Genomic DNA, 23,096 nt, shown 5'->3' on the forward strand with positions numbered 1-23,096 from the left:
TTAGTCTTTATATGAAATTCTATGAACATGAAAATTAGCAATATATATATTTTTTAATTTCTTGTGGACTTTTCACCCTTCACTGTCATATAGACAATATACATGGACAGCTGCTCTGAATGAAGTCCTAAAAGCGAATAATAATGATTTCCCAGAACCACCTGGCGTCCATTCAGCGCTCGGCTGAAGTTGATTTCACCCCAACAATGTAAACTACAGCAGATTTACTGAAAGTAACTCACTGTTCCTTTGTTACATTTCTCCTTATGACATTTTTCGAATGAAATACATTCACGGTACTTCCCACCTGCACAAACACTTCAAAGGCAGATGCTTGTAGAAATTACACAGTTTGTGCAGAAACTGCTTGGTCTTTATGTAGACTGAGCTCTTGAACCACAAAACTCAGGAATTTTAAGCTGAAATTTACAGGTTTTGTACCTGAACTGCATGTTGTGACACTAAATAACAGTGTTTTCAATCACCTGTTTTCAATCACCTATTTTCAATCATTAAGCATGAACAATTCATTCTATGTTAGTGTTAAATCTAAAAATCAATATACTTCAATTTAGGAATTACAGAATTACAGTTCGATGCTGTATATTAAATTTCTAGCAGAAAGTAAATCAGATATCAGCCAGTAGAGGGCACTGTTTTTTACCAGTCAGTAATAACTCCTGCATTGTGCTTTATCTGATTTAGTAGAGCAGACTTTCGGACAGGTGTTCTTAGAGTGGGTAAATGTGGCCGACCTCCTTCAGTGAGATCAAGATGATGCCTGTGGAGACAATCTTCATGCTGTGCAGCTCCAGCAGCCTCCAGCAAAGTTCCTGACCCCGGCGTAATGCCAGTAAGCCTTGAAGCAGCAGTACACTGGCACGATCCAATACCAGGTCCCACTGGCTGGTCTGACTCCCCTCTGTGATCAAAGAACATTCACTGTAAAGCAAATGCAGCTACTGGTGCACTGGCAGTACTTTCTGCTGGGATACACAGTGTTCAAAGTCAAATCACACATTATCCGAAGTTGCTTATTCGCGAAAAGTTATGCTACAGTAATTTTAACACATTTTGAAATAATGTTACTCTAAGTTCGGTCTAGAAAAGGTCATGTAGTGTATGTATCTTATCTGTTAGCACGAACATCTAGGTGGTGAAGATAAGCCTATGGGCATGAATGGGCTGAGGGCATCTTCTGGAAGTCCTCACCATTAGCTTTGGGAGTCTTTTCTCCTGAATTTGTCAAGGATTCATCAGCCAAGGTGTAAACACTGTCAGTACTCATCTGCTCCTTGGCGAGCCTGATGAGCCAGAAGTAAACCAGAATGAACCAACAATACCATGCGTCTGAGCTGTTATGCATCTGTATTTGTCTGTAATTACTGTACAATTTAGGATATTTTACCGTTTCTTAAGTTTCTGAATGTTCTCCTTCAAGCTAAGGGGGAAAAAACTGCATAAGGACAACATCTGAAAAATTCAAAATGTCCCATGAATTTACGTGCAACCAGGATCTAATAGTCATGAAGTACATACGCTTGGAAAATAACTTTCACAGTGTTGCTCAGGTCCTCCTCACTGAATAGAAATAAATAATGAATGTAAATAAATAACTGAAACCAGAAGGAAGGAAAACAACTACAGCCAGACATGCAGGATGACACTGAAAGAGAGACAGGAGAGCAAACAGGTTCACCTTGATGAAGAGACAGGTAGATCATCCAGGTCTGTGAGTCGTAGGAAGTCGGAGTTGAAGTAATGCAGCTGCAAGATGCAGGCCAGCAGAAAAGCTGCCGGCAGCAAGATGCGAGCAAACAGCTCTACAGTATCAAACTGCTCAAAACCCAGGTCACGAAGGCTAGGGTAAAGGAAGGCAGGACTGCACCTTATTCCTTTATCCATTACAGAAGAAGGTTAATGTTATTTAAGGTGTAACGATATTTAAGCAAAAATTTACGACCGCTGCACACAACTGTGATGATAGATATGCAAAAATTACGCACACACACACATGCACACACAGGTTTGTAATTATATCCTTGTGGGGACTCTCCATTCATTTCTATGGGGAAAATTCTAATCCCAACATGACGACCTTAACCCCTACCTTAACCTTAAACACAATTAACCAAACAAAATACAATTCTTTTGCAATTTTTACTTTTTAGATTGCATTCACAGATCTTTGTGGGGACCTGAAAAATGGTCCCCACAACGTCAAAATAACAGGTGTTTTTTGCATTGTGGGGGACATTTGGTCCACACACACATACAAGCACATACACACACACACACACAAACACACACGCACGCATGCACATGCACACACATGAACTCACCCTTCTTCAGAGAGGCCCATCACCTGCCGAAGCAGCTCTCTAACACTCTGGAACTGGTATGTGTAGATGGCTATTAAGACTACCATGGAGTAGCCTACCACCACAGCCCAGAAGTACTTCAGCACACGTCTCCACACATCGTAGCTCACCTGACATGAGATTCACTGGTTATCAGATACAGCCCATTCACTCCCCATATTTCTAAAGTGGATGCCAGAGTTCACAAAACTATCAGTATTGTTGTTATTTTGGCTGCAGTAAAGCAAATAGTAGCTTTGTGTCATTGAGTCTATTATAGCAATAAATGTATGTGGTTCCCCTGAGCCTCTGTGGAATATTTACAGGCAAAGTGAACATCGTATATCAATTTTCATCACCACCACCCCCCCAGCCCAGCAATTAACACTGGCAAGGTATGTTGAAAACCTAATTTTGGAGAGGGAATTTGAGAACATATTATCTAGCATAAGAGGTACATAATATGAAAAGACCTATATCAGTCTTTCCCATAACGGGCTAATTTGGGCCAGCTCCATAGCTTTACTTTGCACTTATATGCCTGCTGTAATCTTACTAAGCCACAATGAGGTACAACCATGTACATGCTAACTACACAAATGCCTAGTAACTTATGTAATGTTCCTAAACTATCCATCCATCCATCCATTTTCCAAACCGCTTATCCTACTGGGTCGCGGGGGGTCCGGAGCCTATCCCGGAAGCAATGGGCACGAGGCAGGGAACAACCCAGGATGGGGGGCCAGCCCATCGCAGGACGTTCCTAAACTAAAACAATTTTATTCCTGATGTTTAGAAAGATGAGTTTTCCTCTGCTTAACGAAATGATGGTCTATTACAGAGACCAAAAGTCGAAAATATGCATAAACTGAGCAGTTAATAAAACTGAACTTCTGAATGTTTTCTGGATTTATGTCCTTCTGCTGACTAAACCCAAAACTTGACACAACTAGACTCAACATAGAATTATCATTTGCTGATCCTGAAGAAGGGGCTAGTAAATGGTTTTGTGATAAACACCGCCTGGTATAGAAGCATATGAATAAATAAAACTGCAACTCCAACTCCCTACTCCACCAAGTAACAACAATTCAGCTGACTCTGTCGATGTATCTGCTGGCTGCGTGAAGTAAAATGCAGCACAGTCTGTACCCATGTGCCAGAGTTTCCTGCCCCAAATCGATCCCCAGCTAATCCTCCTTTGTAAATGTACGGTCAGACTGCTTCTTTAGCGCCACTGAAACAGGAGCTAAGTGAGTGTACAAAAACCGATGCTGGAAAGTGCTGATTCTGTCCCCGTGATTGAATGCGTGCGATTCCATCAAACACATTCTGATTTTATAAGTGAGAAGAGACATGCAATATTAGTTTTCCTGCTTCTTGCTTATGGGGATTGCTATTAGTAATTAAATGTCAATTAATATTAGTTTGTGTGGTTATATGTCACTGAGGCTGCCTGAAGTAAGGTGAAGTGGCAACATAATTAATTATCTTGAAGTTGCAAAGTTTTTTCTCTGAGAACTAATTCCCCCCCCCCCCCCCTCAAAGACAGACAGACAGACAGACAGACAGACAGACAGACAGACAGACTCCACCTTCTAACAATAAAGCTATGAATTAAACTTTTGATTTACAAATTGTATTTGTTAAATATTGCAGGGATTCCAAATGCCAGCAATTTCATGTGATTACAATGGTTACAAAAAAATCATTGCATCCACACCGATTATTTATAGGTACAACTGCCCTGACCCCACAGATTGCATCAGACACAAGGACTATGATACAAAGATGGTGAAGAATTGGTTTCTGTCTACATGATGCTACACTGTCAGAAAAAAAGTACAAATTTCTACCATTGAGGGTACAATTACTTGTCACTGGGGTTGTACCACCAAGGGTCTGCCAGTTGTACCCTAGCTGTAGGTAAATATGCCTTTTAGTTTAATTTAAGGTAGAGTAATGGACTCAGCAACACTGTGGTGTCCTCGGGGGTACATTAATGTTGTTTGTACCTTGGTGGGCAAAACCGTACCAGGGCTTTACCCTTTTTCTGAGTGTATTATCTAAATCAACCAGACATTTGCCTGCTCATTCTCATCCCGGCTCCATCCCATGGATTAACTGTTCCATTAGTAATTCATTGTTTGCAGTATTTACATACCAACGTAAATGTTTTTAATTTTTTTATTTTTCACTTACAATTTTAAGGACAGGAGTTTGAATGGGAAGGAGCTTCCATGGGGGCCGACAGGAAGTGAAAAGGACACAGCTGCCTTAGACTCTTGGAAAGACTAGAGCTATAATGCGAAGTACATGGAAACTGGCCTACCTGATAGAGGACGACGCAAAAGAGAAAAAGCACGATGTAGAGGATTTTGTAGACTACCACCTTTCCGGAGAAGCTGGTCACAAAAAACATGGAGCAGCAGACAACGATCCAGTATTTCACCAGCGTGCCTCTAATAAGCGAGCCCAGCACAGCCATTATTGTCAGAGAGCTGCCGTCATCAGCTGGGAAGTGGAAAATTGAAAAATCACAGCAAGCTGTTATACGACATTGGAAGCAGGTGACGGCAAGGTGAAGGCATGCAAGATGAACATGTGCCAGGTGAACACGTCCATGGTGAACACGTCCATGGTGAACCTGCACAAGGTGAACATGTGATGATCCATAGGCAGCAGAACTACACTGCATACCTGACGGCAGCACTTTGACTTCAGGAGGTTCATCCTGCTCAAAGTGTTTCTCTCGTTTCTCCATCAGATGTTGCCGCTGCAGCAGCCAAAAGGTGAAGGCGTACAGGACCTGGGGCCCAGAAAGGGACACAGAATAATGGAAACACAAAAGTTCAATAAGCCCTTGTTTTTTTCCCCAATTGGAATAGACAAAAAAATTCTTTAAAAAAGTCCCCAGATGTGCAAACGTCCTAAAAAATAAAGCACGTAAAACAGAATTTCTACTAACAATTGTCCAGGTATTACACCACCAGCGTATCGTAATTGTGGGCATAAACCTTCTGAAACAATGAAAAGGGCAATTTAGAGATATATTAACATATAGAAGGGCTGAGCAAATGTGTCCCCGGGAGCGATAGGCAGCCCTCACCTTCGCTCCCAAGTGGATGCAGGGCGTGTCATAGCGGCGCAAGTCAAAGTCGAGGAGCACAGAGGCAGGCAGGCCAGGAAAGAGCTCATCCTGACCCAGCCGCAGTCCACTCAGGTAGCCGGCCAGCACCAGCGCCGTGCCATAGACTGCCAGGAAGGGGGCAGAGAGCATGGCGTAGTGCCGGCGGTCCCGCAGGATCCAAATCAAACAGGACCACACCAGCAGCACAAAGGTGAGCCAGCTGTTGTAGGTAATGCTCCACACCTGGTGAACAGTTGCAACGTCAAACCCCAGTGATGTTTGAGAGAACAGTCATTTGCTGTTTTATTTTTCCAGCAGAACATGTAATGCATGTACTGTTACTGGCTGCGGAAACGCTTACCATCATGATTATAAGTGAACTGATGTAGCTCTGATTCATAATAAAATGTCCAAACAAAGCTAACCCACTGGGTTTAGCAGGGCCTGAAACGGTATCTGTGATAGGCTCGTTTTCTGTCACATGATCACTCTCTTCCTCATCCACGTCCGATACTAATATGAAAACAGAGCAGAATTATGAACAACGTAGTTTGAGCTGTTGACCAAAGAAATGGATTGAAGGATAACCCCCAGTCCATCCATCCATCCATCCATCCATCCATCCATCCATTTTCCAAACCGCCTATCCTACTGGGTCGCGGGGAACCCCCAGTCCATTAGACGATAACCTCAACATTAGGCAAGATAATCCAATGATAGCTTTCATTTCATCCTTGACCAATAACCTAGACCTTTCCACTGTACTGTTAAGCCCTGCATCAGTGTATAAATGGGGAGATCTTAATATTTCATGATAAATTGGCTTTAGTGGTTACCTGAGAAATCACTGCTGACTATTTTAAAGTGATGGTTTGGGAGCACTAATGAGTCTGAGGCATATACTGGTCTATTTTTGTTACAACATTAAAATGGATGCTCACCATGACTAGTGTGCACATCTCTGTACGCTGGTGGTTTGTGAGAGTCAGGATCTTTCTCCAGTACAGACTCCAGTTCCTTGTTGTCAGACCATGACTTGCTCATTAGGATGGCAATGGGCTATAGATTAACGTGTACAGACATGTATACATGCAAATGCATAAATACATACACACTTGCACAGATCTGATACATCATGTAATGTAATGGCAGTGTATGACATGTAGCCATTCGCTTCCACTGCACACACATGCTTCCACTGGCAAAGACATGCACAGTGCCTCCTCCGTCGTTTTCTGCCTCGAATAAAACAGCCGATGCAGCTGTCAGCAGCTTCCCGGTATAACTAGCCTCTTACCCCGCACTCCCCTTCATTGTTACTTTTCTGTTCTGCTACAACAACATCTTGAGCACCAAATCAAGCAAACACAGAAAAACAAGTAAACAAGGAAAACTACAATAATTGTTACTATGAGAAGACATCTGGCATGTGCCTTTGGGGGTCAATTTGACCCCATGGTAGTTGTGAGAGATATAGCTATATAAATAAAATACCTCATTGTCTTCATCCATGCTGGCCAGCAGCTGTAGAGTACCAATAGAAACAATATTTTAAACAGTTTATTAACTTTATATAAAAAGAAAACATACTGTAATGACCTACGGTCTGCCATTGGTTTAACGTTATTAGCTGATGCTGATGACATAGTGTGGCTGCTCTGTTCTGATACCGTGCTTCAGTTTTGCTGTTGCTGCATGCCTTTGATAACTTAATGTGGAGACTGAATGAAATCCTGTGATTAGTAGCTGGCAATTCTGCAGGTGGAATTCTAGGGAGGGCAGGTGGCATGAGCACTGACTATTAACAAGCACTTGGGTTAAATAGTGAAGGTGGTCTTAATGCTGGTTTGTGTGACAATGAACTGTCTTGGGAAAAATAACCTGGGTCTTACTCGTCAGTTAGATAGCAGTGCAGCATTACATTATATATAGCTCACCTCCTTCTGGTCACCAGAGAGCCAGACCATTGCAGGCAGGGGTCTCTCTGGCAGATCGCACTCTACATCATCCTCCTAGCCAACAGCAAGTATGCAAACATCAGAGCAGCAGACTTAATCCAAAGCTTTAAAACTGTAGCCATAAATTGCATTATAAGACTCTATTCTGAGTTCCTTCTATACTTAAGAACCAATCGGATGGTCAGAATAAACACACCTCCTCAGGAACCCAGTTCTTCAACAGAGTCACAAGGGTGTAGTACAGCAGCAGTAAGACCAGAGGGTTGATGAAGACAGGCCAGGTGATATCCGGTTGCAGGCGCAGGCTGTGTGGGTCTGAGTGGTTTGTCTGAATGATTGCTGTCATACCAAAAAGCCTGAGACAGCCAAAATGAGAGAGGAACAAGAGGAAGGATAGGTGCTTACATTTCCCATTGTCAACAGAAATTGATTCTTAAGCCGCAAAGCTGCTTGATGTGGTCGGCTGTACCTAGCATAGATGTTCCGTGGGGGAACAATCTCCTGGAAGAAGGGAAGCTGGTACAGGTAGAGAGCGAGCAAATGGCCAGCACTGAAGATGGCCATCATCACACAGAGACTGCAGAAGATGAGCAGGCTTGGGGGGCGACAACAGACCCACAGCCACACGAGGCCCAGGAACACGGCAAAGTACACTGCTGAAGTCAGGGAGGGCAAGGCAATACCTACAAATAAAGAGGAAGTGGTGGGAGGAGTGACAGACCTCTCCATTTTCTACAACCACCTACCCATGGTCAGAGTGAACCCAAAAACCCATTGTACATGAGGCATGGGATGTGAGTTCATCACAGGAGAGAGACAAGCATATACTTTGGATCCACCTAACCTGCATGTCTTTGAACTCTGGGAGGAACCTGCAAATACCTGGAGGAGCCTCAATTGAGCATGAGAGAACATACAAGCTTCACAAGCATACAATCAGCGCAGACTAGCCATCAGAAAGTTTGGCAACTGGTGGGCCGATCTTTCTTCCCCATCCCTGGCATAATAAAACCTACAAATAGCCATTTACTGTATAGCCAATCAGTTGATCATGATTGGCTAAATATACCAAGGGCGCCATCCCAATTGGTGGTAAAATATACCAAGGGCGCCATCCCAATTGGTGGTAAAATATACCAAGGGCCCCACCCCCATTGGCGGCAAAATATACCAAGGGCCCCACCCTGGTTGGTGGCAAAATATACCAAGGGCCTCATGCCCATTGGTGGCAAAAAATACCAAGGGCCCCACCCTGGTTGGCGGCAAAATATACCAAGGGCCCCACACAGGTTGGTGGCAAAAGACCCCCCACCCGTTCTCGGCAATTCCTGGGCTGCTTTTTGTTGCCAGTCTGCCCCTGCACACAATCAAGGCGACATGGGACGCCTGTGCTAATTTAAATATTTAATATACATAATCCATGCTTTAGCTTTGTGGACATTATGCAAATATATAAATATGAGTACTTACCTGCTAGCCCCAGGAGAGCTGTGATCACTACTTTCCCAGCCATGTTCAGAATGGTACTCAGGAGAAGCCGGAGCCCAGCAGCAAACAGAATCAGCTTCTGGAGCAAGCGAGGCGGGACACCCGGGGTCCTTCCGCCCCTCTCCGAACTGTCCAAGGATGACCTGTCTGTCATTTCACTGTTTTCATCCTCTGACTCTGTGTCAAACTCCTCCAGATGCGACCTGTGAAGCTGCAGCAATCACACGTCTTCCATGAGCAGAGGTACAACTGCCACCCCTGCTTTCCGAAACAACACCCTTAGAAGAGATCATTGAGGTTCTGCTAACCGGATCTAAGAACATTGTTTGGACACCAGATATTAACTGTTTAGAGTTCCAGGCTTTTTCTGCTGAGCAACGTGACATGCAAGATACAGCTGCTTGTGCAGTTTAACCAAGAATACTGAATGAGCATTCCTTTCAGTAAAGGACTTCTCTGTCATGGCTAATTGCATTAATAATGAATTACAATTTAAAGCATTGAGCAAATGGGAGCCATCAAGACAGAATTGCTGCTTGAACTCTCAGTGAAAGGATACTGCGGGGATTTGGATTTGAACACAGTGCTGGCTAAAGAATTACTGCATGCATTGTATTAAGTATTGAAAAAAAAAAGCTTTGATCTGAAGCTTAGGGAGAATTGAAGGATAACGATATGGCCTTATACAGTGGGTTGCTTGAAGGGTGGAACATTACTGAAGGGTACATAGGAACCTGCAGGAGCACTCAAATGGGTTAATCTATTTACAGTACATGTATCTGAAGAGGGTAACTGTCATGAACCCTGTGTGGTACCTCACTGCTGGAGGACACGATGCAGTTCTCATGGCCGGTCACACGGCCCTGGGACTCAAGCAACTTCCTACACAGCCGATAGATAAACAGTGCAGATAGGAAGAGTCCTGTGTCAGGAGCCAAGAGACGAACAATGTTTCCTAAACTCACATTGCTGAATCTGGAAGGAATTAGCAAACATCAGAAATACAAGTTATACAAACTTCAAAAAAAAAAAGGTGAACAAAACACAAATCCATTTCCCTGGAATGCAGAATAATATACATTTAACAAGTATATCCTTTGGATAAACACATAATATAAGACATTTGTCAATATAAATCTTTTTAAAAACACAAAAAACACATAAAAAGATTCATACCTGACAATTCCAAAGTGGTAAAAAACAAGCTCCCAAAAACCGCTAACTGCAACAGAGGAGAAAGTGCTTTCATCTTCACAGCAGGTTAACTAGTTCAGAAACTTCATACATAATTAGATAACTTTAATAAATTAAATAAAACCCATATTATCACTTGATCCTGCTGCTTCTGACGTGAGATCAACCTGACAGTGGTTCTCTAGCCAGACTGTAAGGAAAGCCCAGCATTCACAGCTTGCTAAAAGAGCATGTTCGGCCTCACCGTGCTCGGGAATATAAGCGAATGTGATTTGCAGTCCACACTGCAGGGCCAAGAAGGTGATGCTTGTGCAGCAAACAGCCACCAGGAAGGAGCCTGTTTTACCTGTAAACATTATTGTAAGAGTCATTAATAGAAAACACATACTAGACAACAAATGTTTTGCAGTTTTTAAATGTTTTCCTTATGAAATGCAGTCAAGAAGACTAGAAAGCTGGATCGGTGTCTTGAACTGTTTTCCAGATTTTCACAAGTGTAATAGTAGTAAGTAAAGTAGTAGTAAGATCAATAAAATATCCCTACCCAAAAGAGCTGATGAAAGTATGTGCACAGTGTACCGAAGCATAGTCATACAGACCTCACCGGAAATATGTAAGCAATGCTGCATTAGCAATCAAGCTAATGTGCTCAAAACACTAAACATGCCTATCTGCGTTAAATGTGCTTTTTAATGACGTGGATGGACCCAGACCACGCCAGGTAAATGCACCCCATATTAATACGAATCTGCCGGAACCTTCTACTGCTGGAATACAAGGCTCGTCGCAGACCTTTAAGCTCCTTCCACTAGTACTGTAATAACTCTTTTTTTAAGGACATAATTTCTTTGATTCAGTTCATTTAAAAGATTTCTTCTGATCGATTCAGTGGCACTTCCCGCTTGCATAAAATTGACCCGAAACACTTGTTCTCCGAACAGCCCATTATTTAGGCTGAATAGTGCTAAGGAGTAACCTAAATACCACTAGTAAGTCTTGGCAACATTGTACCTTAGCTACCCATGTTTGTTAAAAACACACACCTAACAGCTGATCTAGATGCGCAGCAACAGGACAGACAGCACAGGTAATGGCTGAGACAAACAATGTGGATCTGGAATTGCCATCTATTTTCCCCACCAAAAACACTTTTTTAAACTTTTTTTTACAAGGAACACAGTCCATATATTACATACAAAACTAAGATCCTTGCCAGGAGTACAAATGCATCAAAATAAAAGACAAAAAAGAAAAAGTACAGAATTTTAAAGTCTCTTATTTTTGTACATTTGGAACTTAGGCTCAAGATACATACACTTTGCGCTTCCACCTGGGGGGTATCCCCAGAAAGTAGCTAAAGAAAGCCAGACTTTCCCGAAAAAGTCAGACTCAACCTAGCGCCATCTCTACACTTAGCCTCATGTCGTTCCACTAACGCAGTTCAGCTTTAATTAATCAAGGGTCATACAAGACAGACTTGCATAGTCTCACTTAGTGCACACAGCCGCGGTTTTTTTCTGCCGCAAAACCAACGCTGCTGATGAAGCTGTATGAAGAATACAAAAATGTAATCACTAAAAAGGCAATACGGTGGCCATAAATACAGCCAGGGAGCTGGCTTGGCAAAGAACTGCAGACAGACTAAATGCATAAGTTATGTAAATGTTACAAGTGCCTGGTACAGTTGCAGGGTGGTACAGTGGTTTATGCGGTCACCTTACACTGTGAAAGTTTCCAGGGTCGACTCCCATAGCCAACGAAGAACCTTCTGGGTTAAGTTCACATGTCATTCATTCTGTATAATGTTATTCTTTGATTTCCGTAAAATACTTTTCAATCGCACCCGTGTAAAATGTTCTGTACAAATAATCATATCTTGTCTTTTCTTTTCACTAATAAACATTCAAAATAGACCTTAACTAAACAAAATATAGAAATATCTTCCTGTTGTTATTATTTTAATGGATTTTTTTTGTTAATTTCAGTCATTGGCCTTTGTAATATGGGTACACTTTAATTTTAATTATTTTGGAAGTAATTGGAATGCTAAGACGTGATTTTTTAATAGACTGTATTTTATTTATTACATTACATGAGTAGTGAGAGCCGTTCTTTGAGACAACACTTAACATAACCTGTGGCCTGTACTACGAAGCAGGATTACTGGCTTATCGGGGTAACTTGTCGGATTTAAGGTAGTCTGGGTAAAATGTAAGTGAACAAATATGAAGTCCATTTAAACTGTGGTTCCCTAAATCCAACAAGTTACCTCGATAAGCCAGTAACCCCGCTTCGTAGTACAGGCCACTGGTCCGGAGCAGACTTGTTCACTCACATAAGTTACCATGGTAACTCAGCGGGGATTCATTTAAGACATGTCGATGGAACGGAACTCGCACTTAAATGAGCCAGACTTGTCGAAATAAGTCAGACTTTCCCTTAATCCTGCTTGGTGGAATACCCCCCTGGTGTATTTCATGCTATTGTTTGTAACATTTTTGCAGTTTGTTTGATTAGGGTCTTGTCTTGTAGTACTCCCCAGCGGCGCACCTATGGGGTGTCCACCCCTAGTTAAGTAGTGGCCACCGCTGTTGCTACCAGCATCAATATATATATATATGAGTATTTTATTTTCTAAGGGGACTCATAGAAGATACACAGTGTAGCACAGCCATACCCATAAACATAACCGCCCCCCCCCCGTCCCGGTGCCTACCCCCATCAACATCTTCTGTAAACGCCACTGGTAATCTCCGCAAAAATCACCCGTATTTCAATCGTTCAAAATCCCGGATTAATTTATAACTCATCAGATTTGATGACAATAAAACCAGCTTCTGCGAGCCTTGACCCTTTGTGGTAAAACATATGTGGGATATTAGTAATATCATGGAATTAATGATATGAACCTTTAGACTTACGCACAAAAATATTTAGATGCTTAAAAAAAATTGAAAACATAGTATACTAATCTGGCATGAATTATTACTGCATCCATTTATAGAGGCAACATTTAAGTGATTTTTGAATTTTTTAAATAGTATTGAACAAATAATTTAAGAAATTTACATTCCAAAGAGGCTGCACGTCTACCCAGGGTAGTGGAGTGTTGTTATAAGCGAAATATAGGTTGTCTGCAGTTGTTTAGCTGTGAACAAATGCTATTACTATGGCATTAGCTGAGGCAGCAGATGTATTTCAGATGACTGGATTTTTACTGAAAGCTCGATTTCTACCCTTCCTCCCTCCCGAAGAGGTCTTTTTGATTATCATACTGTTTAATTTCTCTTCCATCAACTGCCCGCGATAGTGATGAGGTCATAAAACAAGGCCCTCAATGCATTTCTAAGACGCCCAGACAGAGCCGGGCTGCAGATGCTTCGCTGACACCACAGCTCTTCATTGCATGATATAATTACTCCCTTCTGCATAATTGATAAGACAATATGGGCCACGTTTCTTCAGAGGAACCAGTTATTTCAAGGAAGTCTGAGTCTGGTCCTAAAATGATCAGCCGGTAACCTCTTGACAAGCCGTAATGAAGCAAGGAAAACATTTAATACAGCTCAATATATTTAAACAATCTGGTCTTCAATTATTCCAAATGCTAACACATGTAAACGTAGGCGTATCATTTCTTGTTTTGGAAAATTCAGCTCAATATTTTTTACATTTACATTGTCAATTGAATTTGATCTAACCGCACTTCCTGATTTTTCCATCTAAACACATCTAAAACCCTCTTTCTATAATAATATTACATCCCTCAGTCCCAACAAAGCACATTACAAATCCTAGATGGCTGGATGAGATTTTAAAATCATTTTAATATTCCCCATGAAAAATGAATTTAATAGATATTGTTTATAACAATCCATGCATTCATCCATCTTCCCACCACTTATCATGGCCAGGGTCGTCGTGGGGGGGGGGGGGGGGCGGCAGTGATAGGTACAGAAAGTATGGGTATACATTGAAAGGCACGTGATAACATTAGTGCATTTCTACAGTACTATGCTTTTCCACTAACATGACCCTTGCTGTTCCCTGTTAGAACATAAATGTAACGCACCCACAATACAATCCTGACCAAATGCAAAAGCATTTTTCTACCAGGTTCACTCTGGCTGGCTATATATTGACCTGGGTGGGTTTCAGTTGGTCTGACCTGCCACTGCCCTACCTTCCCTCCATCTGAATATCATGTGAGCGGACATGATGACTGTTCCTGTCAAGGATAGAGAACACCAGATGAATTGCACTACATATTACCGTGGCAATTTATTGAATGTGACCTCTTAATTGTTTAAGGAGGTTACATTAGCGATTTGTAATTGGAAACATTCCAAGGAAAGCCACATTAATAATAATTAAAAACAAAAATAAACAGAATAATCTTAATATACAGCTAACAGAACACCTTTAATCACAATACATCTATGTGATATTTCCCCCCACAACCATCAATATGAGGCCACTTAGCAGTTATTATTGCTATTATTTTAAAAAGAATAGCTAAATTTACTATGAATGTATTATTCCCTAACTATATTTACCTGTAAATATGCTTATATATAAAGACTATTAATAATATCTTATTATATGTAATTGCTCATGCATGAAACAGCAATGTATGACATTTACACTGAAATGTATGTAGTTTAATTACTGTACTTGTATGCATATTACCTGAGATGAAAAGTCATCTTGTACAAAAACCAAACATAAACCAACATAAATGTAAATGCAACACTTTTCGTGCAGTAATCCCAACAGAAATGGCAATCACCAATATATGCTTAAAATTGCTATAACGCTGTATGCAAATAATGCAGTTAAATTATAGATACGGCATAATTAACAGCAGTTTAACTTCATATCCCCAAGTCCTCTTTGCCTACCAATTAGCAGCATTTTCCAAACGCTGGAGCATTTTGTCTATAATGATGAAATGAAGCAGTTATGTTATAAAATAAATAATAATGGTGATGATACAACAAAGATATCTCTCTCGTATCTGAATTGTAAAGTCCTAAATTGTTTCTCTTACATGCTAAGAATACTTTTTATATATTTAATGCTGCAGTATTGTCCATTGTAAAGTATAAGATCCCAGAATAACCATGAAAACCAGTCATAGATGACAGAACTGCAAGACAAATATGAGAGAAGTCTGCTGTTCTTACGTCGTATATAAGTGTTAAACTGTAAGTTCTCTTGTTATTGCCAAGAGCACATGTACATCATACCACACAAATCGCAAAAAGGACTAGTTTCTCCTCCGTCTCTCCGATAGAACTCACCATTCAACGATATCGCTGTCGGGTCTGGTAGCAAGGGGAGGAAGAGGAGGAAGAGGAGGTACACCACAGAGAGACCATTATATCGGAAGCAGATGGCTATGGAGACATAAGTTATGAAAAAAAGTGAAAATTCATTTTAGGTGAAAAATACCATCATAAGTAATACACAGGTCTCATCACGCATTGGTTTTGTAGCACCCCCACTGAAATGAAAGCACTTATCAGGAATCCAATCAATTCTACTTACCAGCTAACAAAAGCAAAGGCAGTAATAACTTATAAATCACTCCCACCACAGTGTCGCGTGCCATGTCTGCGTAGAGCCTCACAGAGCTCCCTGCATAAACTGGAAGCACTGCTCTTCTGAAGGGGCTGAAGCTCCTCCCTCCTAGTCAGCTGGCAGGTAACACCATCCAATCACACGAGTCCCTGCTGGTATTTCAAACATGATACATGTGTAGTGTAGAGGAATTCCATTTTGATGCTTTCTCTGGTCCTTTACATGTGATAGCCACACACACACTGCTGATGCAGAAAGCACTGAAATAAGTAAATATCCTTAAAATGTCACTCATCAGATTTTTATCGGAGTAAGCCCTAATCCAGCATACTGGTCCAATTAAGGACCAATGCTCCTGGAGGGGGGCATGCCTCTTTCCTGGATATGGGCAAGCATCTTTTCTTGGGACGTCTATTCCTGAACAGCAGGAGACGATTATCCAGTGATAATCATGGTGGGATGCAGTTGCCAGTGCAGATCATTGTTTGTCTCGTCCTTTGTTTTTATGGTCAGTTTGCTTCCTTTTCAAAAGTTCATGAAATGTTCATAAATCACATTTTTCTGCATGGGGCAAGTGTATTTAATATTAATGATAATTGTCCCATTAGCTGTTAGCAACTGCACTGGCACAATGTGGGAGAAAATTAGAATTACAGGAAGGGCTACATGTCGGGAGAAGAAAAATACAAAGGCTGCCTTCTCATGAATAATTTAATTTAACTCTGGATGATATTTTTAAGAAAATGAATTAGATTCAGAGGTGGAAGAGTGGTTAGCATTGTTGCCCCATAGCTCTGGAGATAACCATTTGAGACTCACCCCGGCTTTTGCAGTGTGGAGTTCGCATGTCCCCCCGTGTCGTTGTGGAGTTTCCCCCAACTTCTTCATTCTCTCTCCCTCCCACAGTCCAAAAACACACTGAGGTGAACTGGATGGATTTGCCAAATTGTCTGGAGGTGTGAATATGCGCGTTAATGGTGAGTGTTGTGTGAATATGCGCGTTAATGGTGAGTGTTGTGTGAATATGCGCGTTAATGGTGAGTGTTGTGTGAATATGCGCGTTAATGGTGAGTGTTGTGTGAATATGCGCGTTAATGGTGAGTGTTGTGTGAATATGTGCATTAATGGTGAGTGTTGTGTGAATATGCGCGTTAATGGTGAGTGTTGTGTGAATATGTGCATTAATGGTGAGTGTTGTGTGAATATGCGCGTTAATGGTGAGTGTTGTGTGAATATGCGCGTTAATGGTGAGTGTTGTGTGAATATGCGCATTAATGGTGAGTGTTGTGTGAATATGCGCGTTAATGGTGAGTGTTGTGTGAATATGCGCGTTAATGGTGAGTGTTGTGTGAATATGTGCGTTAATGGTGAGTGTTGTGTGAATATGTGCATTAATGGTGAGTGTTGTGTGAATATGTGCATTAATGGTGAGTGTTGTGTGAATATGCGCGTTAATGGTGAGTGTTGTGTGAATATGCGCGTTAATGGTGAGTGTTGTGTGAATATGCGCGTTAATGGTGAGTGCTCCCTGTGAGGGGTTGCTTTGCCACCCTTGGGTTCTTCCCTGCCTTGCACCCGCAGCTCGCGGACAATAAACGGGAGCCGAATGAACACAATTTGGACTCACAGTCCTCTTCGTTCGTATGTCTGAAAGTTCGTACGTAGAGGAGCGTCTGTATATCAACAATACAAATGAATAAATCATAAATGGTCAACCAAGATGATTCAGTGTAATGTGTGAAATAATGGAGCAATACTGATAAAAACAAATTTTCTGCCTTACACATTCCTTGAATTTTATATTTTGTGTTATATAGTTTATATTATATTTTACATTTATATTTAATGCTATTAATGAAGCACAAGACTGTCTGCTAGCAGAAAGAAAAAACTACATTAACTAAATATAACAACATGTATTCAGTTACACTTGGTTTTAATCAGGAATGAAATTAATCTTACCTGCAGCTTCATCATCTCAGCAACTTACATTCTGAGTCAGCTGCCGGTGCCTTGACTGATTGCTAACAGCGGAGACCAACCTCTGTAAAATGAACATATGCTATTTAACATACTGTCTTCATGCTCTCTTTATTTTCTTTGAAATTTTTGGTGTTTATACAGCTAATATTATACGTGCAATTTAAATGATGCACAGATTTTATTATAATTCAATATTAATTATTAAACAGCACAGCGTAATATATACTGCTATCCCCTGCCTCTCTACACCTAGGGATAATTCCTTTGTATGCATTTAAGAGCTATATATTTATTGCATTGATTATTTTCTACATTTAAGCAACTGGTGTATCACTGCTTGCCCTGCTCCCGTCCAGAGGTTGATAATACTGCAGTAAACCACAGTTCGAGTCGCCGCCTCCCTTGACGACCACAGGAACATCCTTCCAATGACAGAGGTCGTTCCCCAACATCTTCACTGCCTTTCCCTTGTATTAGATAATACTTTCAAGTGGGCAGCTTGAGCCTTGTAATGTGTCAAGACAGCATTGGACCCCAGTGGCCAGGGGCATTTGGACTGTATAATTTACACCGTGCACAATTATACGAGCAAGTTATATGATGAAGAGGAAACTCATAATCAGTACTGTACAGATTATGTTAAATTAGATCTCATCAGATCCATTTCCAAATGACTGTTCAAAGCATGGCTTAGTGGGTTAAGACACAGTGCCTGTGATTGCAAGGTCACTGGGTCAAGTTGCCAGGTTGTCCGAGTATCACCGTTTGGCCCCTGGGTAAGGTCCTTAACTGCTATTGCTCTGTGAACTGTCTGATCCTGCTTTTGCAGTTGTATGTTGCTTTGGATAAAAGCATATGCTAAACAAGTTCAAGTGTACTGTGGACTTTTAGAATAGGAAAATGACTCTTACGAAAGCTACACCAAAAACAAGTTTACTTTTCTGCGTGTGCTGGTGACCCCTGCTGGCGACTCTGTGCAATTACACCACCTTGATGCAATATCCCTGCTATAAGAACAGAAAATTGTGAAAAAGACGGTGACGGCAATGACTTTTCTAAGAAAATGGTTCCAGGGGAACTGCATTTAATTCGCTGTACACACTATATTTTTATTTGTTTTTTAATAAAATATTGTTTTAATGAAAGGTTATTTCACTTCGATCAATCTGGAACCCAAGTACAGTGGTACCTTGGTATACGTCCTGTTTGGACGCGAAAAATTTTGCTTGGTATACGACCTTTGTTTGGAATACGACTCGCGTGCTAGAACTTGTACGGGTCAAAATGAGTCACGACAGCGCGCGCTACCCTTGTTTACCTCTCTCGAGACGAAGCCACAACTGCCCACGAGCGTCAGTACACCAGTTGCTACCATTCAGTGAACAACCCGCGCTATTACTCTCTTTTGATTTATTTAATCTAATTGCTTTTGTATTTATGTATTTTAGTATTAAGCAATGTTTAAATTATTTCATACAACCCCATCAATGTGCCAATAACAATAGGATTTTTTCCCTGGGAACGGATTAAACATTTTCCCTTTATTTCTTATGGGAAAATTTCGCTTGGTATACGTCCTGTTTGGTATAAGTCCAAGAATCTGGAACAGATTAAGGACGTATACCGAGGTACCACTGTATGCCAGTTAGCTTTTCCCAGCGTTTATAACTACAATTTTGCTGCAATTTTACCATTGGATTCAGGGCTCATTGCACTAAATTACTTAAGTAAGCTCTAAGCCCCGTTGTCAGTACAGCATTTAACATACTTAATCCTTTAAGACAAGAATATTCTTTCAGAATCATAAATCATTAACTTCACAGAGGTATATACCATGAAATATAGACAGAAATCGCTGGAATGGGCCAGTAAGGGAAAGCTTTCAGCTTAGACATTCAGTAAGCTGCTCTCTGGACTAGATTTACATTGATTACCAGAAAGACTGCTGAATAGGCAGCTAATATTTCAATGACGTGCAGCTAAAAGTGCTGCTAGGAGACAAATATCATGGAGAAAGTGCCATTAGTGGTTTTTCAGTGCAAAAATGGGTGATAAGTCTGAAGCAGATGCTTCAATACATGTTTGGAGTTTACGCTCAGATGGCAGCTGGAAGCCTCAGGAAGACCAGCCTGAGCGATCAGCAGTTCAGCGCTGAAGACACTTGGCTCATTTCAGTTACTGTTCCACAGGAAGCAGCCAGCCATCAGAAGCAGTGGCGGCATCAGAACTCGTCAGCAAGTTGTTTCTTTAAATGTAACAAAATCCAAGACACACAGATTAACTGGTCAGTGTCATCAACAATGGTACTGTGTAAACCAGCAAATTCTGGGATATGGACCCATACATTAAAGCTTTTATGTCCACAGTATTACTACATCTACAGTGTAATAGCTTGTAAAATGTTACTGCTATGAAATCAGTCATAAACCAACTCATTAATCAATACTTCATCGACAATAGCTTGTCCTGTATGCAGAAGACTGTATTAATTACTTTTTTTCCCCAAGTAAAAAATGGGAGAAACTTCAGCCTAAACAAGATCTAGACCTGCTGTCTACACCTGACCAATAAGAGTTGTCATTTCTGATAGTCAAAAACAAGAAATATTTGTCATTAAACACTGAGAAGAATTTTCTCAGTTCAGTGAGGTTGTAGCTTATGATACAATTTTTTATGTACATTCTAATTTTTCTATAGCATGATTTCTTAAAATTTTTAGTGTTTCTCTGTATTTTTTACTCTGTATCATAATAGAGTCTGTTTAATTACTTGTTCCTTATATAATTTAGAGATACGTGGTTATTGTTGACACATCACAGCAACAAAATGCATCCTCTGCATTTAACCCATATGTGACATACCAAGGAACAGCTAATTCAGCACCCAGGGAGCAGTGCTTGGGGGCAAAAGCTTGCTCAGGGTACCTCAGAGGTGCTTTGCTGGTCAGGGATTTGAACCAGCGATCTTTCAATTACAAGGGCACCTCCCTAATCATTAAGCCACCACTGCCTTAATTAGACCCATATCTCACATTGCAAATTTTTATTAGGTGAAAATATGAATCTAAACATTCTTAGCACCTGGTAAACAGTTATAACTTCAAGAACCACAGGGTGGGGTTTGGCTTTGTGGGTAAGTGCTATTGGTTGAACTCCCACGGCTATTTCAGTGCTCACCCTCAAGACCGTCGACTGCTGTTGCTCTAAGGACTGGCCAACCCAACTTTCTGATTTTTGTTCTGTTTTGTATTGCCTGCTTGCCTTAGGCTTTGCCCGACAGTCCAAAAACATGCTGAGTTGAATTGGAGTCACCAAATTACCCATAGGTGTGATGGGGTGCGAGTGTGCCATGCGATGGGGTAACGCCCCACCCTGGGTTATTCCTTGCCTTGCACCTGTAGCTTCTGGGAGAGGCAATGGGCCCCCCGTGACCCTGAATAGGACATGCAGGTACAGAAGATAGATGAATTTACCCCATTTCTAAACCAGCTACCTGACTGTGAATGGAAGAAGGCCAAAGTCTTCAGACATGGCTTTGCACTCATTTCCAGCCCCAAGAATATCAACAACAGTTTTCTGAAGTTCTGAAAAACCTCCCTTTGATGGGCCTAATTTACTTCCTTATTCTATGAACATTGACCTCTGAAGGTGACACCCTGGGACTCTTCAGACACAATTGTCAGCTTGATAATGTGGACAATTGACTGAAATGGCTAAATGAGCTAAATATTTTTTCAAGACAATGCAATTGGGTCACTATATATAATGATCAATGTTTTCAATAAAGATATGATAAAGTGAATTTTTTGTGTATTTTTAGTCAGAATCTCCTTAGTATTGGCACTTAGGGACAGCAGTTTTACATGAACTATTTTGAAATGATAATGCATTTGTGATGATAGTACAAAAACAATGCTTCTTATTTCCTTCATTTTTGCATTTCCTTCTCTAACTCAAAGGCACTATTGTAGAAACTGTTAAAAGATACTTCTTTAATATCCATGTGAAAAGGCCTTAATGCTTTATAATGTTTGCATTTTATTAATACAGTATGCATCCATCCACTTTACGGTTTCCTTTATTTACATTTTATTTAGCAAATTCCAAATGAGACAAATGGCGCATTGAAACATATGGCTGTCAAGGAGTCAGCCATGGATAATCACAGCTGTGCTGACCTTCCAGTGTAAGCAGTATTGGATTAGGAAAAACCCTGATCTGAATCCTACTAAAAATTTGCGGAAGGATTTTAAAACTGTCAAAGATCTGAAACAGCTTGAGAAGGTATTCACCTCCTCTAAAGCCTTGTGTAAGATCTGCTGCCAAGACTCTGCCAATACTGATTTCAGACTTGTGGATATTATATATTTTTTTAGTTACAGAATAGTCAGGGAACAAATGCATCTAATAATCTAGTTGTTCAAAAACTTCAGGTCTGAATTTAATTAATTTTTTAGACCTGCTGTTTTGCAAAATCACTAAATGGACATTTAGGTTCCTAATATAAACTTTGCTGCCAAACCAAGTACACAAATATTCTGTACTTACGCATTTATTAATAAAAATATTTACCCAACTGAAAGACAGTATTTAAAAAAAAAACAAAAACAGAATGCATTCATTTTTTCAGATTTCCTGCATAATCTAAAATGCACATGCAACACCACGACATGTTAACACTTAGGAGTGTTTCTAGCTATTGAAAAGATCAGGAACTAAATCAAGTCTACCAGGGGCTTAACTTTCTTCTTCTTTTCAATTGAGATTGGCATCCAGACTAAAATACTCGGGCCATAGCCTGAAGTGATCGGACCTAACGACGCCCTTGCTACCCATCCTGTTTGACAAGATTCGCATTACATCGGCACAAATGACATCCATTAATGTCTTCCTTAAATATTTACTAAATTATCCACCTGTCTAGTTGTATAAACAGGGATAGACACAACTAGTACGCAAGTACGCATTCGCCTTTAAAAAAACAATACTTGCAGCAATCGATTGGGGTAACAGTGTAAATGCGTACTTATTTAATGTTCATTTGCGTCATGAAAACAAAATATGCCTTTTAAGCTTTATATGCCAGCTCTACTTAATTTGCTGTATACAGGTTTAAATACAAGGCATTTTCTTATCATAGCATCGCAAATGCACAAAAAATAAATACGCATTTCCGCTTTTACAAAAGACCGATTGTCGCACATATGGTTTTAAAGGTGAATGCGTACTTGCTTATCCGTTATGTCCATCCCTGATTATAAAGTACATTTGTTGGTATTAAAGCATTTAAGATAGAGAATTAAAATATCAATAAAGGCACAAAATAAAGACTTTAGGCTCAAAGATATATTTTTATTCTTTTTAGGAAAATGCAGAATCCATGGTAGTGCTGAAATCTGAT

The 23,096-nt window shown here is 40.6% G+C and overlaps 2 protein-coding genes across 5 annotated transcripts in view; both read right to left on the minus strand.

Annotated features, from left to right (window-relative positions):
* Positions 1 to 15,768, minus strand: part of si:dkey-11f4.7 (piezo-type mechanosensitive ion channel component 2) — a 33,333-nt gene extending 17,565 nt beyond the window's left edge. For all 4 annotated transcript variants that reach the window (XR_007398585.1, XM_049017691.1, XM_049017692.1 and 1 more), the window contains exons 1-21: positions 15,681 to 15,768; positions 15,434 to 15,529; positions 10,375 to 10,476; positions 10,113 to 10,158; positions 9,752 to 9,911; positions 8,919 to 9,147; positions 7,918 to 8,131; positions 7,645 to 7,804; positions 7,428 to 7,502; positions 6,985 to 7,014; positions 6,432 to 6,549; positions 5,852 to 6,003; positions 5,470 to 5,733; positions 5,061 to 5,169; positions 4,693 to 4,874; positions 2,343 to 2,491; positions 1,700 to 1,861; positions 1,540 to 1,581; positions 1,409 to 1,441; positions 1,213 to 1,304; positions 756 to 922 (exon numbers count right to left, since the gene is read on the minus strand). Coding sequence is in view for 3 of the 4 variants with exons in the window: in XM_049017691.1 (XP_048873648.1) it covers positions 756 to 922; positions 1,213 to 1,304; positions 1,409 to 1,441; positions 1,540 to 1,581; positions 1,700 to 1,861; positions 2,343 to 2,491; positions 4,693 to 4,874; positions 5,061 to 5,169; positions 5,470 to 5,733; positions 5,852 to 6,003; positions 6,432 to 6,549; positions 6,985 to 7,014; positions 7,428 to 7,502; positions 7,645 to 7,804; positions 7,918 to 8,131; positions 8,919 to 9,147; positions 9,752 to 9,911; positions 10,113 to 10,158; positions 10,375 to 10,476; positions 15,434 to 15,529; positions 15,681 to 15,744 (2,646 nt within the window). In the remaining variant the exon portion in view is untranslated. The remainder of the gene's footprint in view (positions 1 to 755; positions 923 to 1,212; positions 1,305 to 1,408; positions 1,442 to 1,539; positions 1,582 to 1,699; positions 1,862 to 2,342; positions 2,492 to 4,692; positions 4,875 to 5,060; positions 5,170 to 5,469; positions 5,734 to 5,851; positions 6,004 to 6,431; positions 6,550 to 6,984; positions 7,015 to 7,427; positions 7,503 to 7,644; positions 7,805 to 7,917; positions 8,132 to 8,918; positions 9,148 to 9,751; positions 9,912 to 10,112; positions 10,159 to 10,374; positions 10,477 to 15,433; positions 15,530 to 15,680) is intronic.
* Positions 15,755 to 17,515, minus strand: LOC125745154 (uncharacterized). Its single transcript, XM_049017698.1, has 2 exons — positions 16,533 to 17,515; positions 15,755 to 15,865 (listed from the first exon to the last, which is right to left on the minus strand). Exons 1-2 carry the CDS (start codon positions 17,416 to 17,418, stop codon positions 15,822 to 15,824), a joined length of 930 nt encoding a protein of 309 aa, XP_048873655.1. The 5' UTR covers positions 17,419 to 17,515; the 3' UTR covers positions 15,755 to 15,821.
* Positions 17,516 to 23,096: the final 5,581 nt, after the last annotated feature.

This window comes from Brienomyrus brachyistius, chromosome 6 (genome assembly GCF_023856365.1).
Source record: "Brienomyrus brachyistius isolate T26 chromosome 6, BBRACH_0.4, whole genome shotgun sequence".
Taxonomy (NCBI): domain Eukaryota; kingdom Metazoa; phylum Chordata; class Actinopteri; order Osteoglossiformes; family Mormyridae; genus Brienomyrus; species Brienomyrus brachyistius.

Excerpts from the sequence above, each read along its gene's own strand:
- LOC125745154 (XM_049017698.1), bottom strand. The coding sequence starts at position 17,418 with ATGATTTATTCATTTGTATTGTTGATATACAGACGCTCCTCTACGTAC. Across the intron at positions 15,866-16,532 it reads TCCACACTGCAAAAGCCGGG|CAGGGACTCGTGTGATTGGA; the intron begins GTGAGTCTCAAA and ends TTGAAATACCAG.